The sequence below is a fragment of the Canis aureus genome, chromosome 31 (assembly GCF_053574225.1).
Source record: "Canis aureus isolate CA01 chromosome 31, VMU_Caureus_v.1.0, whole genome shotgun sequence".
Classification (NCBI taxonomy): Eukaryota; Metazoa; Chordata; class Mammalia; order Carnivora; family Canidae; genus Canis; species Canis aureus.
In genome coordinates, this window is record NC_135641.1 from 37,081,868 (window position 1) to 37,102,043 (window position 20,176).

Below are 20,176 nucleotides of genomic sequence, written 5' to 3' on the forward strand. Positions count from 1 at the left end.
CTTGCTAAGCCAAGTACATCTCAAGGTTCTCTTTAGTCACTTTGACAAGACAACGGTCTCACTAATCCCCGGTGCCTATAGCCAATCACCTATAATTGAGGAGCAAGCTGCATCAGGTACATGCATAAACAACAAAGCCTATGTGGTCTGACTCCATGCCTTTCGAGTTTCAAACTTGCACTCACCTGATTTTGATTTTAGCCGCCTCTGGTAATGGGGGTGAAGGACGCAGTGAGCATTTTCTGTGCTGTTGTTCCACAGAACAATTTCTCCATCATAACTCCCTGTGTGAGGCAGCATGGGGAAGAGAGATTGCCAGGAAGTTGGAAAACATAAGCCACAGAAACGAGCAGAAGTCACTATCAGCAACACCTCACACACAATCTGACACACAGAAAGTACTCTCTGCATTTTTGGAAACATGAATGAACGATAACTAGTATTTTTATTAAGCTTGAGGACTTACAATCCTCAGAGGGTAACCTGTGTATTCAACGTGATAGAAATTACTGGCCTTTTTATGTAATAGTAATAAGGTATTCAGGGTAAGGGCTTCGTAATTAAACTTGAGTTTGATTCCCAGGTCTGCCACCTACTGGCTGTGTAAGTGTGGGCAAGTGATTTAACTACCCGATGCCACAATTTTCTTCATCTATAAAACTGGATTAAAACTGTATTTATTTCATAGTGTTGTTGTGAAGAATGAAAAGTACTTAGAATAGTGCCTAGCATATTATAAGAGCTGAAAAATGTTCTTAATCATTTAATTATATTATATAATTTATAATTTATATAATATATAAATCAAATCCCTCTAGGTTTCTGTTTCCCACATCTATTCATGTGTGTGTGTGTGTGTGTGTGTGTGTGTGTGTGTTCTTTTCATTCCCTCCCTCCAAGATTCTTTATTGAACAACGCTTTCTCCAATCCTAAAACTTTCCCTATAGAAAGTCCTTCCCTACCACTCATCACAGAGAATATAGAGAAGCCCAAATAGTGAGACTCAGTCTGACCAAGCCTGTCCTGGGGAGAAGCAGTGCGTGCCCAGACCGGTGCTCTCAGCAGCGAGGCGAGGAGACCTCTTTATTGAGGAGAGTGTCAAGGTTGAGTGAAGAGCAGATGGGAAGAGCTGAGTTTGAGTGGGATGTATAGATGGTAACTTTCTTGGCATTTGGAGAAAGAAGAGTAATATATACTAAACTCCTTATTGTTCTGGAAAAAGCAACCCGTATAAACCAAAAATGGGCCAAGGATGATGGATTTGCATGGATTGGCTGTACGTGGGAGTATCCATCTTCTCCTATGATTCTTGAAATGCTTAAGTTGTAAAGTGCTTAACCAAACCTTTTCACAAAGGACTGGTGGGATGAGAATCAATGAAGAAATCATCTATCCAGCAGTCACAAAGGTATCTTATGACACTTTTGCAATAACAAAGATGCAGCCTTATAGTTTATTTGTCTCCAGCACATTTCAGTACGTGATACTCGCTGCAGGGGTGGACTTTTACCAGCTATAAAGCAAATTCAACTCCAGAGTTGGCCCTACTGGAAAGTAACCAGGTAAGTCTTGAAGACAGTGGAAATGTTAAGTGCACGCAGAGCAGTAAACCTTATCTTGTAACACCTCACAGATATCCTGGCTCTTTTCCTATAAGTTTTCATCCCTCCCAATTGATGACACTTTGGATTCAATTAAAAAAAAAAAGAAAAGAAAAGAACTTAGGCTGTCAAAATATGGATTCTACAGTTTCATAGTGTAATTTATCTTTATAAATTGTTTGCTTTGGCCAGAAATGATACAACAAACTTCTGATCCTCTTTTATATGTCACATCAAAGCATGCCTGTGCATCGTTTTAGGGGCTTGGATTTCTAGACATCTGGGGAGGCCAGGATTTAACCAAAATTACTTAGACTAAATTGTGCCAAAGGCTTAGTATGTGCCCATTATGAAACATCTGAGTGCCACAGAAGTATGATTTGTTCCTGTCATCCCTAACGCTGTTTCTGGGAAAAGGACAATAAAAATAAAAGCTAACATTTACCGACAAGCTTACTGTGTGTCAAGCACTGTATTAAGCCCTTACACAGATTATCTTACTCAATTTCCACCATAAAGCAAGATATTGATATATTATTATTTGCCAGAGAAAACTGTGATGTACAGTTTAAATATTTTGTTTAATATGATGCATTGGGGGACCCCTGGGTGGCTCAGCAGTTGAGCATCTGCCTTTGGCTCAGGGTATGATCCCAGGGTCTGGAGATCGAGTCCCACATCAGGTTCCCTGCAAGGAGCCTGCTTCTCTCTCTGCCTATGTCCCTGCCTCCTCTCTCTCTGTGTGTGTATTTCTCATGAATAAATAAATAAAACCTTAAAAAAATATATGATGCCCTGGAAAGTGGTGGTGCCAGGATCTGAAGCCAGGTAGCCTTGCTCAAGAGCTGACAGTCCTAACCACTAACATGTTGCCCTGGAAGTAAGGACGGAGAGTATCTATCAGTGCAAAGGCTAACTCCCCAAGAGACCTATTTATTTTGCAGTTCAGAAAAGGCTTTTTAAGCGTGACTAAGCCAAAAGAAACCAAAAATTCACCACTGGTTGTCCAATGAAGGTTCAACTAACCTGTAACAAGAGTTTGTGGAGGTAAAAACGCAGCACACAAGATATCATCACGGTGCTGTATTTCCCCTTTCCATTTTTCAGGCTGGATGAAGAATTGATTGAAGTTTTGTAGTCGAAACACAGTAATAGCCCTAGAAAAAGGAAATAGGATTTAGCTGTGGATCCAAACGTGATATAGATCTTGCGTGGTCAGCATCCACTTGTCATCCATAATCCCGAACCTCCCACATTAATTTTTTTTTATTATTACCTCTTTGAATGCTCTGGTACATTATGAATATTTAATATTAGAAAGTTAATTATCCTTTCACAGCCATTAACAGCAAACATATATGCATTTATCAGATTAATTATCCATTACCAAGACTCTAAAGCAAAGATTGCCCATATAGGTACCATAGAACCACGAAGAGTTTTTTGATAGTAACAATAAAAAAGGAGATGAGTCTGTGGAGAAATAATACTCAGTAGTTTAAACAAAATTAGTAAAGTTTCTTTTCATTAGAGATTCCAGAACAGTTCACATGTTAACATTTCCCGTGGCGTTTTCCAGACTTACCTGATCACAGAGTCCTACATCACATAGCATCTTGAAGAGCTATCATTTTGTGAAAGTCTTGGAAAATGCCACTCCAAAGGAATAAAACTCTGGACAGATACATTTTGAACAGAAATAAAAGTTTTAAAAAGGCCAGTATCTTGGGGCACTTCTGTGAATTTGACAGGCCAGGATGGGCAGAAAATGTAATGCCTGGTGCCTGGTAGGGAGAAGCATGAACATTAAATTGGGGGGCATCAGTACCACCTTGTTTTCACTTGATGATTTCAGTTCTGACTACCAGACTATACGAAGTCTCTCTTTCCTTCCAGAGGCATATACATCTCAAATGAGCATTTGTAACCACAGGCTTGGGGTCTTCATGCTCACTCTCTCTTCACCTACCCGAAATTTTGCTTCTATTCCCACCACTCCAAAGGTCTCCAAATTGCTCTGTCACTGTAAGACCTCACTCTCTGAAGGATGTGGCTTTCTCCTCCTGAAAATTCTCTCCTTTCTAGTACATCCCACTTCTCTTCCTGCCTCCCTGATCTTTCATTCCTTATTCTCTATTTTCTTCTCCCTTTTTTCTCCCCTTCTTTCATTATAGACCTTCTTATAGTCATTCCCCGATTCCCCTCTCTCTGCTCAAGTGGGCTCATTCAGGGATTCTGTACACCACCACAAGTTCCAATCTTACTTCTATAAAAATGGCTCTTAAATATATCTACACTCATAACCTTTCCCAGTGTTGAGGAGTTCCCACTTGCCAGGTGACAATTCCATATAATATCCATATATCAAGGAATTCAACGTTTTCATCTTCCCTCCACACCAGGTCCTAAATTGGTCCTGGTGTCCAAATTCCCTGTTTGTATCAAGAGACCAGCATTCCAGCTTCCTGTGTGTTTCTCTTGTCACATCAAATCCTTAGACTCCATCTCTGTGACATGTTTCCATACCCTTCCTTTCTTTTTAAACAGCCAATGTAAGCTTCCTAGTTAGTTCAGGGTTTTCAGAAGTTTGAGTGAGGGTCATGTTTGAACTGGACCATGATAGATGAGTAGGATTTGGAAGAGGAAGGCATTCTAGGCAGAGGGAATACCCAGGTCAAATATGAGGCTAATGCCTCATTAAAAAACATTTCAGGGACGCCTGGGTGCTTCAGCAGTTGAGCATCTGCCTTTGGACCAGGGCATGATCCTGGAGCCCCGGGATGGAGTCCCGCATTGGGCTCCCTGCAGGGAGCCTGCTTCTCCCTCTGCCTGTGTCTCTGCCTCTCTCTGTGTGTCTCTCATGAATAAATAAATAAAATCTTAAAAAAAAAACATTTCATAGTTTTCCATCCTCTACATGGCAAATTTTAATGTGTGGGCATGTTATTCGAGACCCAATATTATTGGGGTCCAATCTACTTTTTTAGAAATAGTTCTATTGTTCTACCCTTGATATTCAAAGCATAATATGAATGCTCAGCTAAATATTTGATGAAGCCACAGGAAGCCGTAGGGTACATACGGTTCACCTTTTCTTTTCTTTCTTTTTTTTTTTTTTTTTGTACTTGACAGGTGAACTAATTTTGTTCTCACAGAATTGGTCATTATATTTACATTCTGAATGAGAAGTCTGATCCTCTTAACAGATGACACAGTGACTCAGGATATCAGATGGGAGGTGCGGAATGGAACTAGTAAACTCCTTCAATGTCAAAAGAATAATATATATATATATATATATATATATATATATATATATATATATATATATATATATATAATGGAATATTACTCAGTCATAAAAAAGAATGAAATCTTGTCATTTACAACAACATGGATGGATCTGAAGGGTATAATGCTAAGTGAAATAAGTCAGTCAGAGAAAAATAAATGCCATATGATTTCACTCATATGAGGAAGTTAAGAAGCAAAATAAACGAATAATGAAAAAAGACACAAATCCCAAATAGGCTCTTAAACATAGAGAACAAACCAGTGGTTGCTAAAAGGGAGATGGGTGGAGGGATGGGAAAAATAGGTAAAAGGGATTATGAGTATATTTATCGTGATGAGCACTGAGTAATATTTAATATACTTGAATAAATAAAATTTGGGGTGGGGAGCACTATTACTTACTTGGAGTTTTCCATCAGAATAAAATTTGATTTAAATTTAAGATTAAAAAATAATTTTTAAAAAATAATTAATTAATTAAAAAAATAAAATTTAAAAGACTCTCCCTCAAGTCTCCCATCCTTCACCCTATACATTTGGTTTATATTTACTTGTCTATTTATTTACTGTCTTCTCTGCCAAAAATAAGCTCTAGGAGAGCAAGAACTTTGTTTATTTCCTTTCTATATTAGCAGTGCTTGGAATAGTACCTGCACATAATAGGCATTTAATAAATATTTGTGGAATTGTATGAATTATTCTTTCTTTTAAAAATCAATAATTGAATACTAATATTCTTTAGATAACATTAATATGAGGCTTAGCAAGATAAGATACTATAAATAAAGTACCTTGCAGTTCTGAAGTTGCCATGAATCTCATAAGAGCTTTACATATATTTTTTTTATTTTTTTACCAAATCGTAGGTTTGATTGAAGAGATTACCCTTTGGAGATGGAGAGAGTGGGGTGGGAATGAGAGAGAAGTCAATCCCATATAACTTCTATTATCTCTCAGTCAAAATTCAATGTCAAATGTCTTTTTGCCAAGATACTCATACTAACTAGATATATTTAGGTAATATGAGCCAAAGGCACAAAATGCATTTCATGAGATGGTATAAAAACCATCCCTTCTGATATTTGACCTTGTGTGTCAAAATCTTGAGAAACTAATTAGCTGCCACCTTTCCCTTAAAACCCAACCTGAAACTTTCAATTGAAATGACAGTTATCCTTAAAATACCTTAAGAATCCACACTGCATTTCTCACTTAGTCCATTTCAAAGATAGCTTTTTTTTTAGTTTGTACGTTTGCCAAGAGTTAAATTGAAGTGCAGAATGAGCCAATTTTAAGGCATTTTAGGAGTCTGAGGGATTTGTTCTTTTGACATTGAAGGAGTTTACTAGTTCCATTCCACACCTCCCATCTGAGATCCTGAATCACTGTCATCTGTGAAGATGATCAGATCTCTCGTTCAGAATGTAAATATAATGACCAATTCTGTGAGAACAAAATTAGTTCACCTGTCAAGCACAAAAAAAAAAAAAAAAAAAAAAAAATGTTTAAAAAAAACAACTTCTTTTAGGATGAAAGCTGGGAAAATAACATTTACCAAAGCTTATCATGTAGTAATTGTCATGGAGAGAACAAAAGAACACAATCAACTATTTGCTCCCAGAGAGCCTAATTGCTTGTGTGCTGTTAGTCCAATTATCATAAGAATCTATCCTTGTTCAGTCCATTGCTTTTTATCCTTAAAAGAGGTATCTCAAAGACAGAGAATGAGTTCAACAGAAATCAGTTCATTTGTATTCTTTTTCCTAAAATTAGAATCAAATTTTGGACACAAAAGCCATCACAGAATTAGGTCTGAGGGTTATTTGTAAATTTCCAACATACCTGTCCCCCTTCTGACTTCCAACATGATTATTCAGAAAATTACACTTTGGAAATGTTCATTCTGGTTCTCATGCTAATAATAGAAACCAGTTGAGTCACGTAGAATTATAGTATCATAGTAAAGCAATTATTAAGAATTTAATATCTTGTAATAGATAAGTTTTATTGTTGAGGAACTTCAAATCCCTAATCTAATTTCACTTAAAAATACTTTTAGAAATCAAGTTATATCAACAGCTATTTACTGAGCACCTACTTTTACGGAGCTTTGTGAAAGATGCAATCAATAAGAGTTTCAGAATTACTTGAACTTATACAAAAGATTCTCTTTTATATATTTGTATAAGTCTAGCTATTTTACAGAGATCAAACCTTCATAAATAGATATTTCTCTTTTAACAGGAAGAAAAGAAATACAGTGGGAGAAACTAAAAGCCTGAGTCTATTTTTTTTTCTGAGTCTATTTTTATAAAGTATAGAATCATAGAATTTTAGGGAAGGATAAAATTTTAAACTATTATGATTATTTATTTGATTTTTACCAAACCTATATATATTATGGACAGATGCAAAGTTAATTATTCATTTTATCAGTGTAAATAAGACCAGGTATTTAACCAAGCATTACTTAACTGGCTCTATGTCAATTCACAGTTTTGTCTCTAAATATATTTTGCTTAAAATGTTAAGAAACATGTTTTTAGAAGTTCTGATTTCGGGGCTTCTTCTTTTTGGGGGGAGGCTTCTTCTTTTTAATGGATTTAACATATTCTCTAGATATTAATAAATGTTGGTTTTCTAGATAACCAATATGGGCTCTTCAATCCAGGTTTTCCTTAGGACCATTTCACAGTGGCATTTATCATTTAGTCTGCCTCATGTAAATTGACTCCCCAATTAGAATACGATGCCCTTGACAGTAAGAATCATACTTCTTCACATTCAGTCCATCACAGTTCCTAACTCAGGGCTTGCTACCTAGGTGCAGTTTAAAAATATTTGTGGGAAGAAAAAGGGAAAAATAATAGTAAGCTAAAACTTTGATATGTTAATTTGATAAAAACAGGTTTTAAAAAAACTTTATTTAAATTCAATTTAGTTAACATAGAGTATATTATTAGTTTCAGGAGTAGAATTTGATGATTTATCACTTGCCTGTAACATCCAGTGCTCGTTCATAAAACATAGTCCTTATGTATTTCTTCAAACACACAAAACTGATTGACCAGCTTTGATTGACATAACCAACCTATTCAAACAGATTACTTGTTTAAAAGAATATAGTTGCTCTCCCATGACTTAATGACTCTATTTGTAACTCAGAAATGTTGGAAAGAGCATGGACTTTGCCATGGAATTTCAATTTGGCTGCGCACTAGCTTTATAATGTCAATAAGCCTACCCATTTTCTCAAAATGCATCTTCTCCCTTGTGAAAGAAGACTGGTAATATTTAAGATTCCCGGTTTATTGTGAAGAGAGAATAGATTTGAATAACTATCCTGCTTGCTTCTTACTCTTAGTGTGACCATGAGTGATTAATCTCTCTAATTCTCAGATTCCCTATTTAATGAACATTGATTAAGGCATCCAACAAATATCATTGAGCATCTACTAAGAATGAGACACTATACACACACACACACACACACACACACACTTACACTTACTTGTTAAATGCTATAATCTAGTTCTGTGTTAAATAAAATACAGGAAGCTAGATGGCGATTTCTAGAGAAGGGAAGAAAATAAAGGCAAAGGGGTATGAAACAGTATGGTTTACATGGGAATGCTCTGACAGCAGGTTCCTACATTTAAGCTTGGAAAGTACACAAGTGGGTACCGGCTGGCTCAGTCAGAAGAGCATGCGACTCTAGATTGTGGGGTTGTGGATTTGAGCCCCACACTGGGTGAAGAGATTATTAGAATGTACCCAAGAATGGGGGAGAATGATACTAAGAATAGGACCAGGCCAGAGAGAGCTTCAAATTATTTTGTAGACACCCTGAAAGGTGTTAAACAAAGGAAGTGACATAGATAGAATGCATTCTAGAAAGAAATTATTATAGCAAAAATGTGCAGAATCTATTCAAGAAGTAAAAAGGAGACATTGCCAGAGAAAAGGATAAATTAGAAGGCTGTGACATTGATCCAGGTAGAAACGATGCCCTAAATGATATAGTTGTAGTAGTAATAAGAATAGGTTTGAGAAATATTTAGCATATAAAATAGGTAACACTAATTGGTTGTGAAGTTGAGTGAGAACGAAGAACCAAGGCGGATATTCAGGTCTCTGGCTGCTAACCCAAGCTCTGAAGCTAAGAGGAAAAAAGTGGGTTTTGAGGAGGGAACAAATAATAAATTCAGCTTAGAATATGTTGAATTTGAGATTGCAGGCAGACGTGTCCAGAAAGCAAATGGATAAGTGAGCTTAGAGAGATAAGGGCTGATGATAAAGCTTGAGATATCTACAAAATATTGCCTACCTTTCAAATGAAGCTAAGGATTAAGTTAGATAATGTATGTAAAGGGTCTAATGCTACAAATCACAATAAATAAAATAAATCAGATGCATATTTAGGTACTTCACTCAATAAATGTAATATCTATCTTATCCTGGGCAAAATTACCAAACCAATCTCTTTATTTAGATAGAGCCTGAAGTTCAAGCTACGGCTTAACTCATACAGCCTCCCTCTAGATTTTAAAAAAAGCCCAATAAGCTGTCAATCTCTCAGTTATTTTTTCTTTAATCACTAAACTCTTGAGAATTTGGCTTAATGGACCATCCTTCTCCAACTATAACCAAACAGTGGACCTGTCCATTTTCTACTCTGTTGAATGCCTCCTAATGTAAAGGACCTTACAAAATTCTGATAAAATCCGTCCTAACATAAGACCTTTGACTTAGGAAATATAATTTTACTAAAGATTTTATTTACTTATTTGAGAAAGAGAAAGAAAGCCCAAGTGGGGGAGGGGCAGCGGAAGAGGCACAAGAAGACTCCCCGCTGAGTTCAGAGCCTGCTGCTGCCCTGGGCCTCCATCCCAGGACTCTGCTATCATGATCCTCATGAGCCAAAGTTAGAGACATCCAGCTGAGCCACTCACACACCCCGAAAATATAATTTTTAAATCTACCAATATAAAAGTGAAACAATACAATCGATAATGCACTCCTTCAACATTCCATTCCAACTAAGGGATCCAATTCCTGACAACCTTGTGGAAGATAGAAAAGATATGGAAGGATGGAAGGAGTGGCAACTGTCCCCTCTTTCATTTCAGTCTTCCCAAATCTCCCTCTCCAAGATCACTGAAAGTCACCACCCATCGAGAGAGAGCAAAACATCAGGTGTTCCCTTCCTCCCTTCCTTTTAGTCCCTCCCTCCCTTCCTTCTGCTCTATGACTAACGTGGTGCTTGAACTCAGGACCCAGAGGTCAAGTTGCATGCTCTATGGACTGAGCCCGCCAGGCACGCCAGGTCCTTTAAACCACTTCTAAAGGACTCTACTCATTTAATCTTTTAAAATTGACTTGCCTAAGCCAATCAAAAAAAAGCCTTACCTTTGATGGTAATTTCTAACTATGGATATCTTAAAAATATAATTAAGAGAATAGTATCTCCAAAGTTTTGACATATGCTGATAAATTCTTAAAATTCTTTTTCGTTACGTTCAAAACTTAAGTTGGATCAGCCATATACTTCACCTCTACCACGCCATAATATTTGAGAATTAAATTGATTTATTGCCACAGCCCAATTATAGAAATAATTAGGCCACTGTCTCTGGAGATTGAAGTCGTTAATGGATCATGACTCTTCTCAGGATGTGAAGAAGCCTTGTCTTTCAAAGGTGAGGATTATTGAATTAGTTCTTAATATCAAGTAGAATAATCCAGATTCTACTTTCTTTCCTTATAGTTAAACTATCCCTGAAAACTAAGCTATATTTGGCACTATGTTTTCTAGTCTGCAGTCTGCATATACGCATTCGCATTAGAAGAAAAAACCTTTCATGTGACTGATAAAAGTCCCCAAATATATACCACTAATTTTCTAGGTATAAAACTTGATTTGAATCCTAGCTTCAAATCATTAAGATCAAAATTCCACAGTGAATAATGTTGGGCAAATTACCTATTAGAGCCACACTTTGTGAACTGTTGAATTTATGGACAATATACTTTCTGAAAATACCACACTTTAATTTTCCTAGTGTTTATACAGTGCCATAGAAGAGGTCCTGTTTATGATCCCTTGGTTGTCTCAGGAGAAAAAGAAAGAAGTAATTTTCCTTATAATGAAATGAAATAATTACTCCTCGAGAACAGTAAACAGGCCGTGAAAGGCCCCTGTCTGCACTGATAGGAAGGAAGTGCTAATACAGAATTCCATGGCCTATATCCCTCTTTGCTGCAATATAAAATAAGTAACAAAAGAAGAAGAAATATGTTTCCTTTAGACTTGAAAGAATATAATTTACACATTAGGAATTTATTGACTACAAAGTCTAGGAAACTTTTAGAGTCAATACTCAGAAAGTGGAACTATGACCCCGTCTGGAATGGTTAAAGAAAAAGATTCCAAAAGCCAGAAGAAAGCCTTATAAACACCTCTCAAAGCTGCTTGAGCTACGTGATCTTACCATGTTTTAGTCACGAAGCTTTCAGTCAGTCCCACCTCGCTCACCAGCAAGTTAATGACTCCGAATCAGTCAAGATTTCTATGTTCTTTTCTCTTTCAGATTCTGATTCAAATAACATTCTCAAAAAAAACAAAAAAACAAAAACAAAAAACAAAAAACAAAAAACAAAAAAAAACAAAAAACAAATAACATTCTCCTTTTTGCCTCCCTACAGTTTTGCATGAAGCACGCCGTACCTCTCCCAACCCATAACCAGTATGGTCTTCTGGAGAACCAGGATCTGTGAAATCTCCACAGCTCCCTCTTGCCCAACATTTAGTGTGTGGTGACAGTAACCACTGAAGTCCCATACCTGTAAGAGAAAAAATTGAGACAAGAATAGGAAATGTCTTCTTCAGTGGGTAAAACAACACAGAGTCACAGGATTATTTTAAACCTCTGTGTTTATATTCTGGATTAGGGCTGATTCACTTAAGGTATGTCATAATTAAAGAAAATTCTCTCACCATTTAAATATACCTGTTATTTTTATTACTCTACTTATAACCCTATCCATCTATTCTAATAATAGCTGATTCAAAGGTTTTAAGTTAGTGTGTATTTTTAAGGAGAAGACTGTAAAATCATGTAGAGGCACATTTTGGAGTCTGTTGAAATTCTGGCTCTTTCTCTAAGTGTATCTATCTAAATTTCAGTTTCCTCATTTATGACACAGGAAACTTACTCCTCTGGAATATTTGGAGGATTAAACATCTAATATAGAGCCTGAAACACAGTCTTTATGGATAGATTTCCCATTTTCTCCCAGTAAAATGTCCATTTGATAGTGGATGCCAGACCCAGGCCTACAGAGGCACAAGCACTTTTGAGTTTACTTCCTCAAGCAGGTGGTGAGGACCCAGGCCCAATGAGTGAACTTTACAACAGAACATCATTACGTCACTAGCAGTTAAAGCTAAGCTCTGTCATGAAACACTGTTGTTTTATCATTTACAGAGAATAAGTTTAATTAAAATAAATTAAGCAATTAAATTGCATATACCCTTTGACTAGACTCCCTTTGATTTTCAACTTCTGGAAAATCATTGCACAGAGGCACTTATGTGTGTGAAATGGAATTATTTTGAATATTTTGATATTCTTAAAGCATTTGTCTATAAAAGCTAAATTCTTGAATCAATCAGGTTGCTCATTAATAAGGGACTAAACAATCAGACTATGGAATATCCATACAGTAGCATATAATGTAGCCATTAAGAAGAATATGTCATTTCTAGATTTCTAAGCTCTGCCAAAACTGAACCAGCTATGGAGCCTTTAGCAATTTGCTTTATTTATCTCCTTGGGCTTTAGTTTCGTCCTCTGTAAAACTGGCATAATAATAGTACCAAGGATACAGATACATATATATATGGGAGGATGTGGGGGGTGCATTTGCATGTGAGTGGGGGTGTGTGTAAAGTGCTTAGGACAGTACCTGGTTCTTAGTAAACATGCAATAAAAGTTAGCTAACAATATTATATGCATTCATATGAATCAATGTCCAAGATAGAAAAATGTAAAATGCCGAACAACATATTATATTGGGCTGTCATTAAGAAACAAATGCTGCCCTTTGGCTGGAAGGATACTCGAGAAACCAGTAACAGCAGTAGCTACAAGGGAGGAGCTGTGAACAGAGGTGAGAAAGAAACTTTCTTCTCACTGTGTAACTCTTTGATATTTCAAATTTTATTGTATGATTACATTAATTATTCAAAACATTAATTAATTAAAAATCAGGTACTTCAAAACCATGATAAATAGGGCAGTACTTTTAAATCCCGGATGACATGGGTATTGGTTTTGGGTTCTAAATTATAAATGAGATTGGAAAATGTCATTCATTCGTGTCTTTCCATGGAACATGTCCAGAGCAGTTCAACCTTGATTTATGCATCTTACATAGAGGTTGCCAGATTTCAGAATTCCATTGTGCTATTATGATAAAGACAAATATACCTTCAAAAGCTGTGATTATTCTACTAAATTCACATTAACTTCTAAGATTCAAGGCTTGAGCTGAGATGTTAGAGGGCGCACATGCTCATCACCTATGTCATTTCATTTTCCTCTAAACATGGCTTTCACCAAACCCACCTAAAATAATACCCACAAATAGGTATTGTGAAGATCTGACTGTCCCCAGGACCTATTAAGTCCCTTAGCTGGGACTATCTGCAAGCTTTTAGCAACCGTCTGCAAGTCTTCCCTACTCTGGACCCTATAACCGGGTAACATGACAAGAAAGTGTTAAAAGGAACCGAGTCTACTTGTTTTATTTCTCAGTTCAGTCTTTTACCCTAAGACTAGTAAGTGGGATACTCACTTGCTCCTCTTGCCTAAGCCTGTCTAAAATTCCAGTCCCAGTTATTCTGGTTTTATTCCACCTTGACTATTGGGGTTGGACTTGTCCCATTAGCTTCACACATCTTACCAGTTCTCCTGAAAACTAGATTACTTAAACCCACGCTCCTAGTCCTTGCCTCAAGCCATTAACCTTCCCAAAGGCCCAGTTCTGTTGACCTCCAGAGATTCCCATTGCAACCCCCCATAGCACTTCCTTGACACTGACAGTTGCCATTCTGGAATCCCCCTGAATTCCTGGCTCCAACTTCCATCATGTTCTACCCACATATCCAGATGACTTTCCATTACCCTCCCTCGCAGCCTACTTGCATGCATCATACACCTCACCATGGAAGGCACACCTAATTAACACCCTCTGATTCTAGTTATGACAGAAGTTTGAGAACCATTCAAAGCTTATTCTGGGAAACTGCCTTCTGTTGCCTCTGAGTGTCACAAGCCATCTCCAATCAAAAACTGTCATTAGTGTCAGAGCTGAGGGGAGCAGAGAGGATTCACTGGTAGACATGACTTCAGAGAACAAATATCTAAGCCTTGCATGAAAATGTTATTTTTGCAAAGTATAATAGCACCTTTCTCCCAGAAGAAATTAGTAATAGTCACAAAATAAGAGAAATGGAAGTATTAAATACTGTTAGTTTATGATAATAAATAATATGATTGTTCTTCCTACTATCCTTCTTTACTGTCTCACTTCCCCTCACATAAACGTGCAAGTTATAACATGGGTTGATTTTAAAATATTCATTTGCCCCCAAATTTACATCGATGCCATTTTAAAAAGTTTACTTGGTTGCCCTGATTTCTCATTTTATAAACTGAGAAGAAAACTAGAGGCATTAGCTGAAGCATAGGAAAATTATTTGGACATTTTATTCCCCAAAGTAGTCCTCTATCCAGAACACTGGAAAAGGCTTTCTGAGATAAGTAAGCCAAGTTGCATTTTTAGTCTAAATAATTTATTCAGAAAGATCATTTATTCATTTTCCACAGAGGCTTTTTTTTTCCTAACAGCTTTGTTATTAGATGGTGCAGGTTATTTAACTCTTCTTGCCCCATCTTTCCTCTTGCATGGCCAAAAAGGCAAACGCAAATAGAGCTATAGCTACGTCTCCTCACATAGTATTTTACCCTCCTTGTATGTGGATAGAAGAGCATCACTGTGTTCTCACCTTTACCGTCCCATCTGTGCTGCCAGTCAAAAGCCGTGTCTCATTTGCATCAAGGGCCATCGTGCTGATTTCTGCATTGCCATGGCAACCAGTAAACTGTTTGATTTTCTGCCCAGTGTCTATCATCCAGAAGGAAACAGTAGACCCCACATCAGAGCTGACGACCTAAGAGAAAATAACATTATAAAGAAATGAAATATAGTCCCAGAGAACACCATTTTTATTTCAATAAAAATATCTAACCCATGGATTTCCACTACTGAGATCCCGCACCCCCACCTCACAATAGTTAGAGACATGTTTGTGATGTATTTTCTTTCTTTTGGTTAAGCTGATAACATTTTGATTCCTAAGCCGGAACAGAGGAAATGAAGTCATGGTTCTCTTTACCAGCAAAGATAGGAATCTACTTCCCTTACCCACTGTTCAGCTGACTGTCTAGAGGCCATACTGGAACCAAATCCTACTGAAATAAACTTAAAAATCTTCTGTGTTTAGATGAGAAAGCTGATTTTATTAGTCATGGTGCTCTGACACCATTCACTATAGGAGAAGAAGTATTTGACTGCATATCACCCTCCATTTACCATTCAGAAAAGAAACCACTACCAGACATTATGGGGGGGGTAGTGAATTTTAACAAACCGCTAGAGCTGCCGCTTTCAATGCTATTAGTCCCTTTTCTCCCTTTCTCAAGGTGCTGTATATATTTTTACAACTGAACACAATTATTGATAGGCCACTAAAAACAAAGAACACAGGAAGGTTAAATATAAATCTGCATATACACTCCAAGAGGAAGGCAACAGAACAAAGGCCAGAAGCGATAGGATTATATATAGTAGCCCGACTGTGAGAAATTTTATGGTGGCAAGTAAACTGCTAATTTCAGCTCTAGGTATTTAGTCATCCTTTAAGAAAGTAAAATCACCCCCAACCGTATGACTTTGGGACCCAAAAGAATGAAAAAGCAAGCAAACAAAAAAATAAAACACTGAATACACAAATAAGTAGATAGGAAGTTGCCTGAAGCAACATCTAGACTTTGAGAAAACTTAAATCATGTCTTTATCTGCACAGGTACTGATTACCATTGTATAAAGGTAAATTTATCAATGATATGCTACTTTGAGCATTGCATTTTTATAATTAAATAGGTTCAAGTTGATTGAATGTATATTCAGAAGGCCTGGATGGCTGGCCATCATGTGTGCATGCGTTCATTCGTTTTTTTGGGCATGCACTGAACATCCACTCTGTGGCCAGCTCCATGACAGCAGCAGGGCTTCACTAATGAATCCCTGCTCTGAAGGAATCTATAGTCTAGGCTTGAATATTAAAATCACCTGGGGAACTTTAGAAACCATGACTGTACACCAGATCAGAGACTCTGATTTAATTGAAGGAAGAAGGAGCATTTTTTTAATGAGCTTCCCAGGTTATGTAAGTCCACAGCCTGGGTTGAGAGCTATTGGTCTGGATAGAGAAACAGACAAGAAACAGATAAATCCCAAACAATACTACAAGTTTAGAGGGCTCACCCCTGGTTGCAGTAGGGGCACAGGGAGGAAAATCCCAAATCTACTCCTGGGATGGGGGATGGGGAATAAAAGGTGAGGAGGGTCAATCTACAATTGAAGAAAGGAATATGAATTTATTGGATGCCAAGCCCTTTACACTCACTATCTCACTTGATCTTTATTAAAACTCTGTAAAATAAATAACGTTATCACCCTCATTCTACCAGTGATGAAATTGAGATTCTAATCAGCTAAGTACTGTTCCCAAGCTTATATAATGAGGCTTGAATCATGGGCTGTCTATGGCAGACACATCATAAGGCCTTCTGTATTCCAGCTTGGCATCCCAGATAATTAAGAGTGTGCTTAGAAGAGAGAACTTGGAGAATATTCTAAGCATGAGAAGCAATATGAAGTGTAATGCAGCCAGAGTGCAGATGATGAGATAAATAAACAGTGCAATGGCAGGTGAGGCAGCAGGTTGGTGACAGATATTGAAATCCCTAAAGAGCAATGCTAGAGATCTTAACTATTGAGAACAAACTGATGGCTACCAGAGGGGAGGTGGATGGGGGGATGGGTGAAGTAGGTGATGGGGATTATGGAGGGCACTTGCTGTGATGAGCACCGGGTGCGAATGGAAGTGCTGAAGCACGGTACTGGACACCTGAAGCTAATACCACACTGTATGTTAACTAACTGGAATTAAAATATTAAAAAAGAGCAATGTCAGAATAATGAGTCATGTGTGTAAAGTTCTTACTGGGATAGGGGCCTTAGCTCTCATTGGATTATCAGTGGAGTGTATGACTCAAAGTTAGCAGCAATCATTGTACTTGAGGAGGAGGAGAGCAACACGGTATTTTTTCTTGTTGTTGTTAGTTGGTTTGTGAAGATACTCCTGGCAGTGGTGTAGAGAACAAACTGGGGCTGCAGAAAGACCATGTGGGGGCTGCTGTATTAGGTCCAGGTAAGAGATGTTCACCCGAAACAGCAGTTCAGAAGTTAAAAGGAGAGGAGAGACTGGAAAATAAAAGGATCACCATTGAGCAAAGAACTGATTGTGAGCACATGATGTCTTGTATCCTTTTTTTTCCCTGAAATTACAACTCGGAATCAAACAACTTTTTAAATGATGTAAAACTGTATGTATGTTACACATGGTCTCTCACAAAATCAAAAGTAGCTTAAATATTTAATTACCATTGTTCAACGATAGTATAATTTCTAGGACAAAATTGCCCAAACCTGAAATAATGTGACATATCTCTTCAATTATCACTCCAGGTAACTGCCTGGTTTCTATTTGCTATTTGCCTTTTTTTTTTTTTTTTTAGATTTTATTTATTTATTCATGAGAGACACAGAGAGAGCGCCAGAGAAATAGGCAGAGGAAGAAGCAGGGAGCCTGATGTGAGACTCGACCCCACGACCCTAGGATCACTCCCTGAGCTGAAGGGAGACACTCAACCACTGAGCCACCCAGGCGTCCCTCTTTTTGCTTTGATTTGTGCAACATGCCTAGTGGTTAAGAGCCCTGAGTCTGAGACTAGGATGCCTGAGTTTGAAGGTCAGTTGTCTGACCTTGGGCTCAGTGCCTAACACCTCTAAGCTTCAGTTCCCTCCCCTACAGACCAGAAAGAATCACAGTAACCATCTCAAACCATTTCTGAGAAGTTTAAATAAGCTAATATTTGTAAAGCACAGTGAATGGTATGCAATAAATGAGCCATAAAAGTTAACTAGTGTTACTATCCTATTTAAGCTTTATTTTTCTATTTTGGGTGATACCACTTTTCATATCCAAACCAATATAAGGAAAATATTTAATATCTTGCTTTCTTTCAACCATGACAGTGAATTTAGACAATTACAGCTTTAGAAAGCAGATTGTAGATGTACACTGAAATCTCAAATTATATCATACTGGTGAATTTCTCATATAATTACTTAGGAATCTGAATTGTATTCATTAAAAACAAAACCGTGGAAACATAATTTTCCAAGCAAGAGTGAAAATGTTGACAGTATTTTTTTAAAGAAAAAGTTAAAGGTTGTGAAGACTTTACCTATTTCTATTCAAAATGTATTTATTGAGCACTTGCATGTTAGGCATTTCAGTACAAAAAGATGAACATTCTCTGATAAAAAAAGAAAAGGGAGGGGGGCAAAGTACAATGAGACCATGTTCAAGGAAAAGACTTATTTGCTTCCTGAGACTGACATCGCCCACATTACAAAGCATCTAATCATCGACTGCCCTACTTTTATCTGCTGTAGACATTCAATCAGGAGTTAGTAACTCCCACATTTTGCTGCTTTGCAGCAAAACTCTTCCTCCTTTGACCACCTGGCTGAGCCCTAACATACTATTCATCGGCTTTTAGCACCTTTCTCTGCTCATTTCATAATTGCTCATGAAACCTGAATCAATAATGACAACAGTGGATAGCCAGTCAGATCTCATTTTATGGCAATCTGCCGTAAGGTGGAGTCTCCAGGAAAACAATGTGTTGAAAACCGAGGGCTGACCATGTCTCAGACATACCACCAGCATTAACCAGACTCTTCTGTCACTATGACAATATCAAGAATACAAGAATAGCAAGGCAGGTGGAAAGACTTGCAAAGTTTGGTGAGAGAGGAATGCATTTAACATCACTTGGCAGGTGAAGGAAATGGCTTGACTATAGGACGGTGGGGACTTTATTTTTAGCAAGCTGTGATTTTCTCAGGAATGGAGCTCAGGGATAAGTATTGGTATCATATTTACATGCCAGATTTTGAGGAGACCAAATCTCTTCAAGTTTTCAGTTCATTTCTGGCTGCTTCTCACCAGGCAAGACCTCAGCCCATGAGGACGGTGCCCCGACAGTCTGCAGAGCAGAAATGACACTCCCCTAATAACTTCCCTCTAGTGCAAGCGGCCCTGAGGAGCTAAATGTTGTTCTCTGCCTTGTTTACCCGAGTTAATAACCATTTAGGAATATGTGGGTCTTCATGTCTCCCTCATCTGAAGCTGTCACAGCCAATGAGACGATTCTAAGAGATGTGAGGCTGTATCCATGTCCCTTAATTGTCTTCTTGTATTCCAACAACAGTAGGCATTTTAGTTGTCTTTACATGCATTCCAAATCCTAGGTCTAAGCAAGAAGGGAAATAAAAATTACAGCAGCCGATGTCGCTGGCTACCAAGGGATGAGGACATTTGATTTAATTGCTGTTTATAGTTCTATTTTTTAGTCAGTGCTGTTTGTGGCCCCATAATATAAAGCAGGTTACCAACTTTATTTCTATTGTACATCAAATCTCTAGAAGTTACATCTTAGTAAGTAGTGAGGTGAGGAGAATGATAATATCTAAGTACTGGTACAGAAAAAGGGCCCAAATATTTTAAGGCAGCAATTCTCCATTTATAAATCTTATTTATTACCTCTTTTAAGTTAATTTGTAGTTTGCTCTTTCAAATTCATTCCTTTTTTTTTTAATTTTTATTTATTCATGATAGGCACACAGTGAGAGAGAGAGAGAGGCAGAGACACAGTCAGAGGGAGAAGCAAGCTCCATGCACCGGGAGCCTGACGTGGGATTCGATCCCGGATCTCCAGGATCGCGCCCTGGGCCAAGGGCAGGTGCCAAACCGCTGCGCCACCCAGGGATCCCTCAAATTCATTCCTTGAGTTTATT

At 37.6% G+C, this 20,176-nt stretch overlaps 1 protein-coding gene across 1 annotated transcript in view; it reads right to left on the minus strand.

The window, feature by feature from the left end:
- WDR49 (WD repeat domain 49) overlaps positions 1 to 20,176 on the minus strand; it is a 127,101-nt gene that overhangs the window by 39,066 nt on the left and 67,859 nt on the right. Inside the window, exons 8-11 of the mRNA XM_077879533.1 lie at positions 14,970 to 15,134; positions 11,624 to 11,739; positions 2,629 to 2,759; positions 186 to 284 (exon numbers count right to left, since the gene is read on the minus strand). Coding sequence (XP_077735659.1) covers positions 186 to 284; positions 2,629 to 2,759; positions 11,624 to 11,739; positions 14,970 to 15,134 — 511 coding nt within the window. The remainder of the gene's footprint in view (positions 1 to 185; positions 285 to 2,628; positions 2,760 to 11,623; positions 11,740 to 14,969; positions 15,135 to 20,176) is intronic.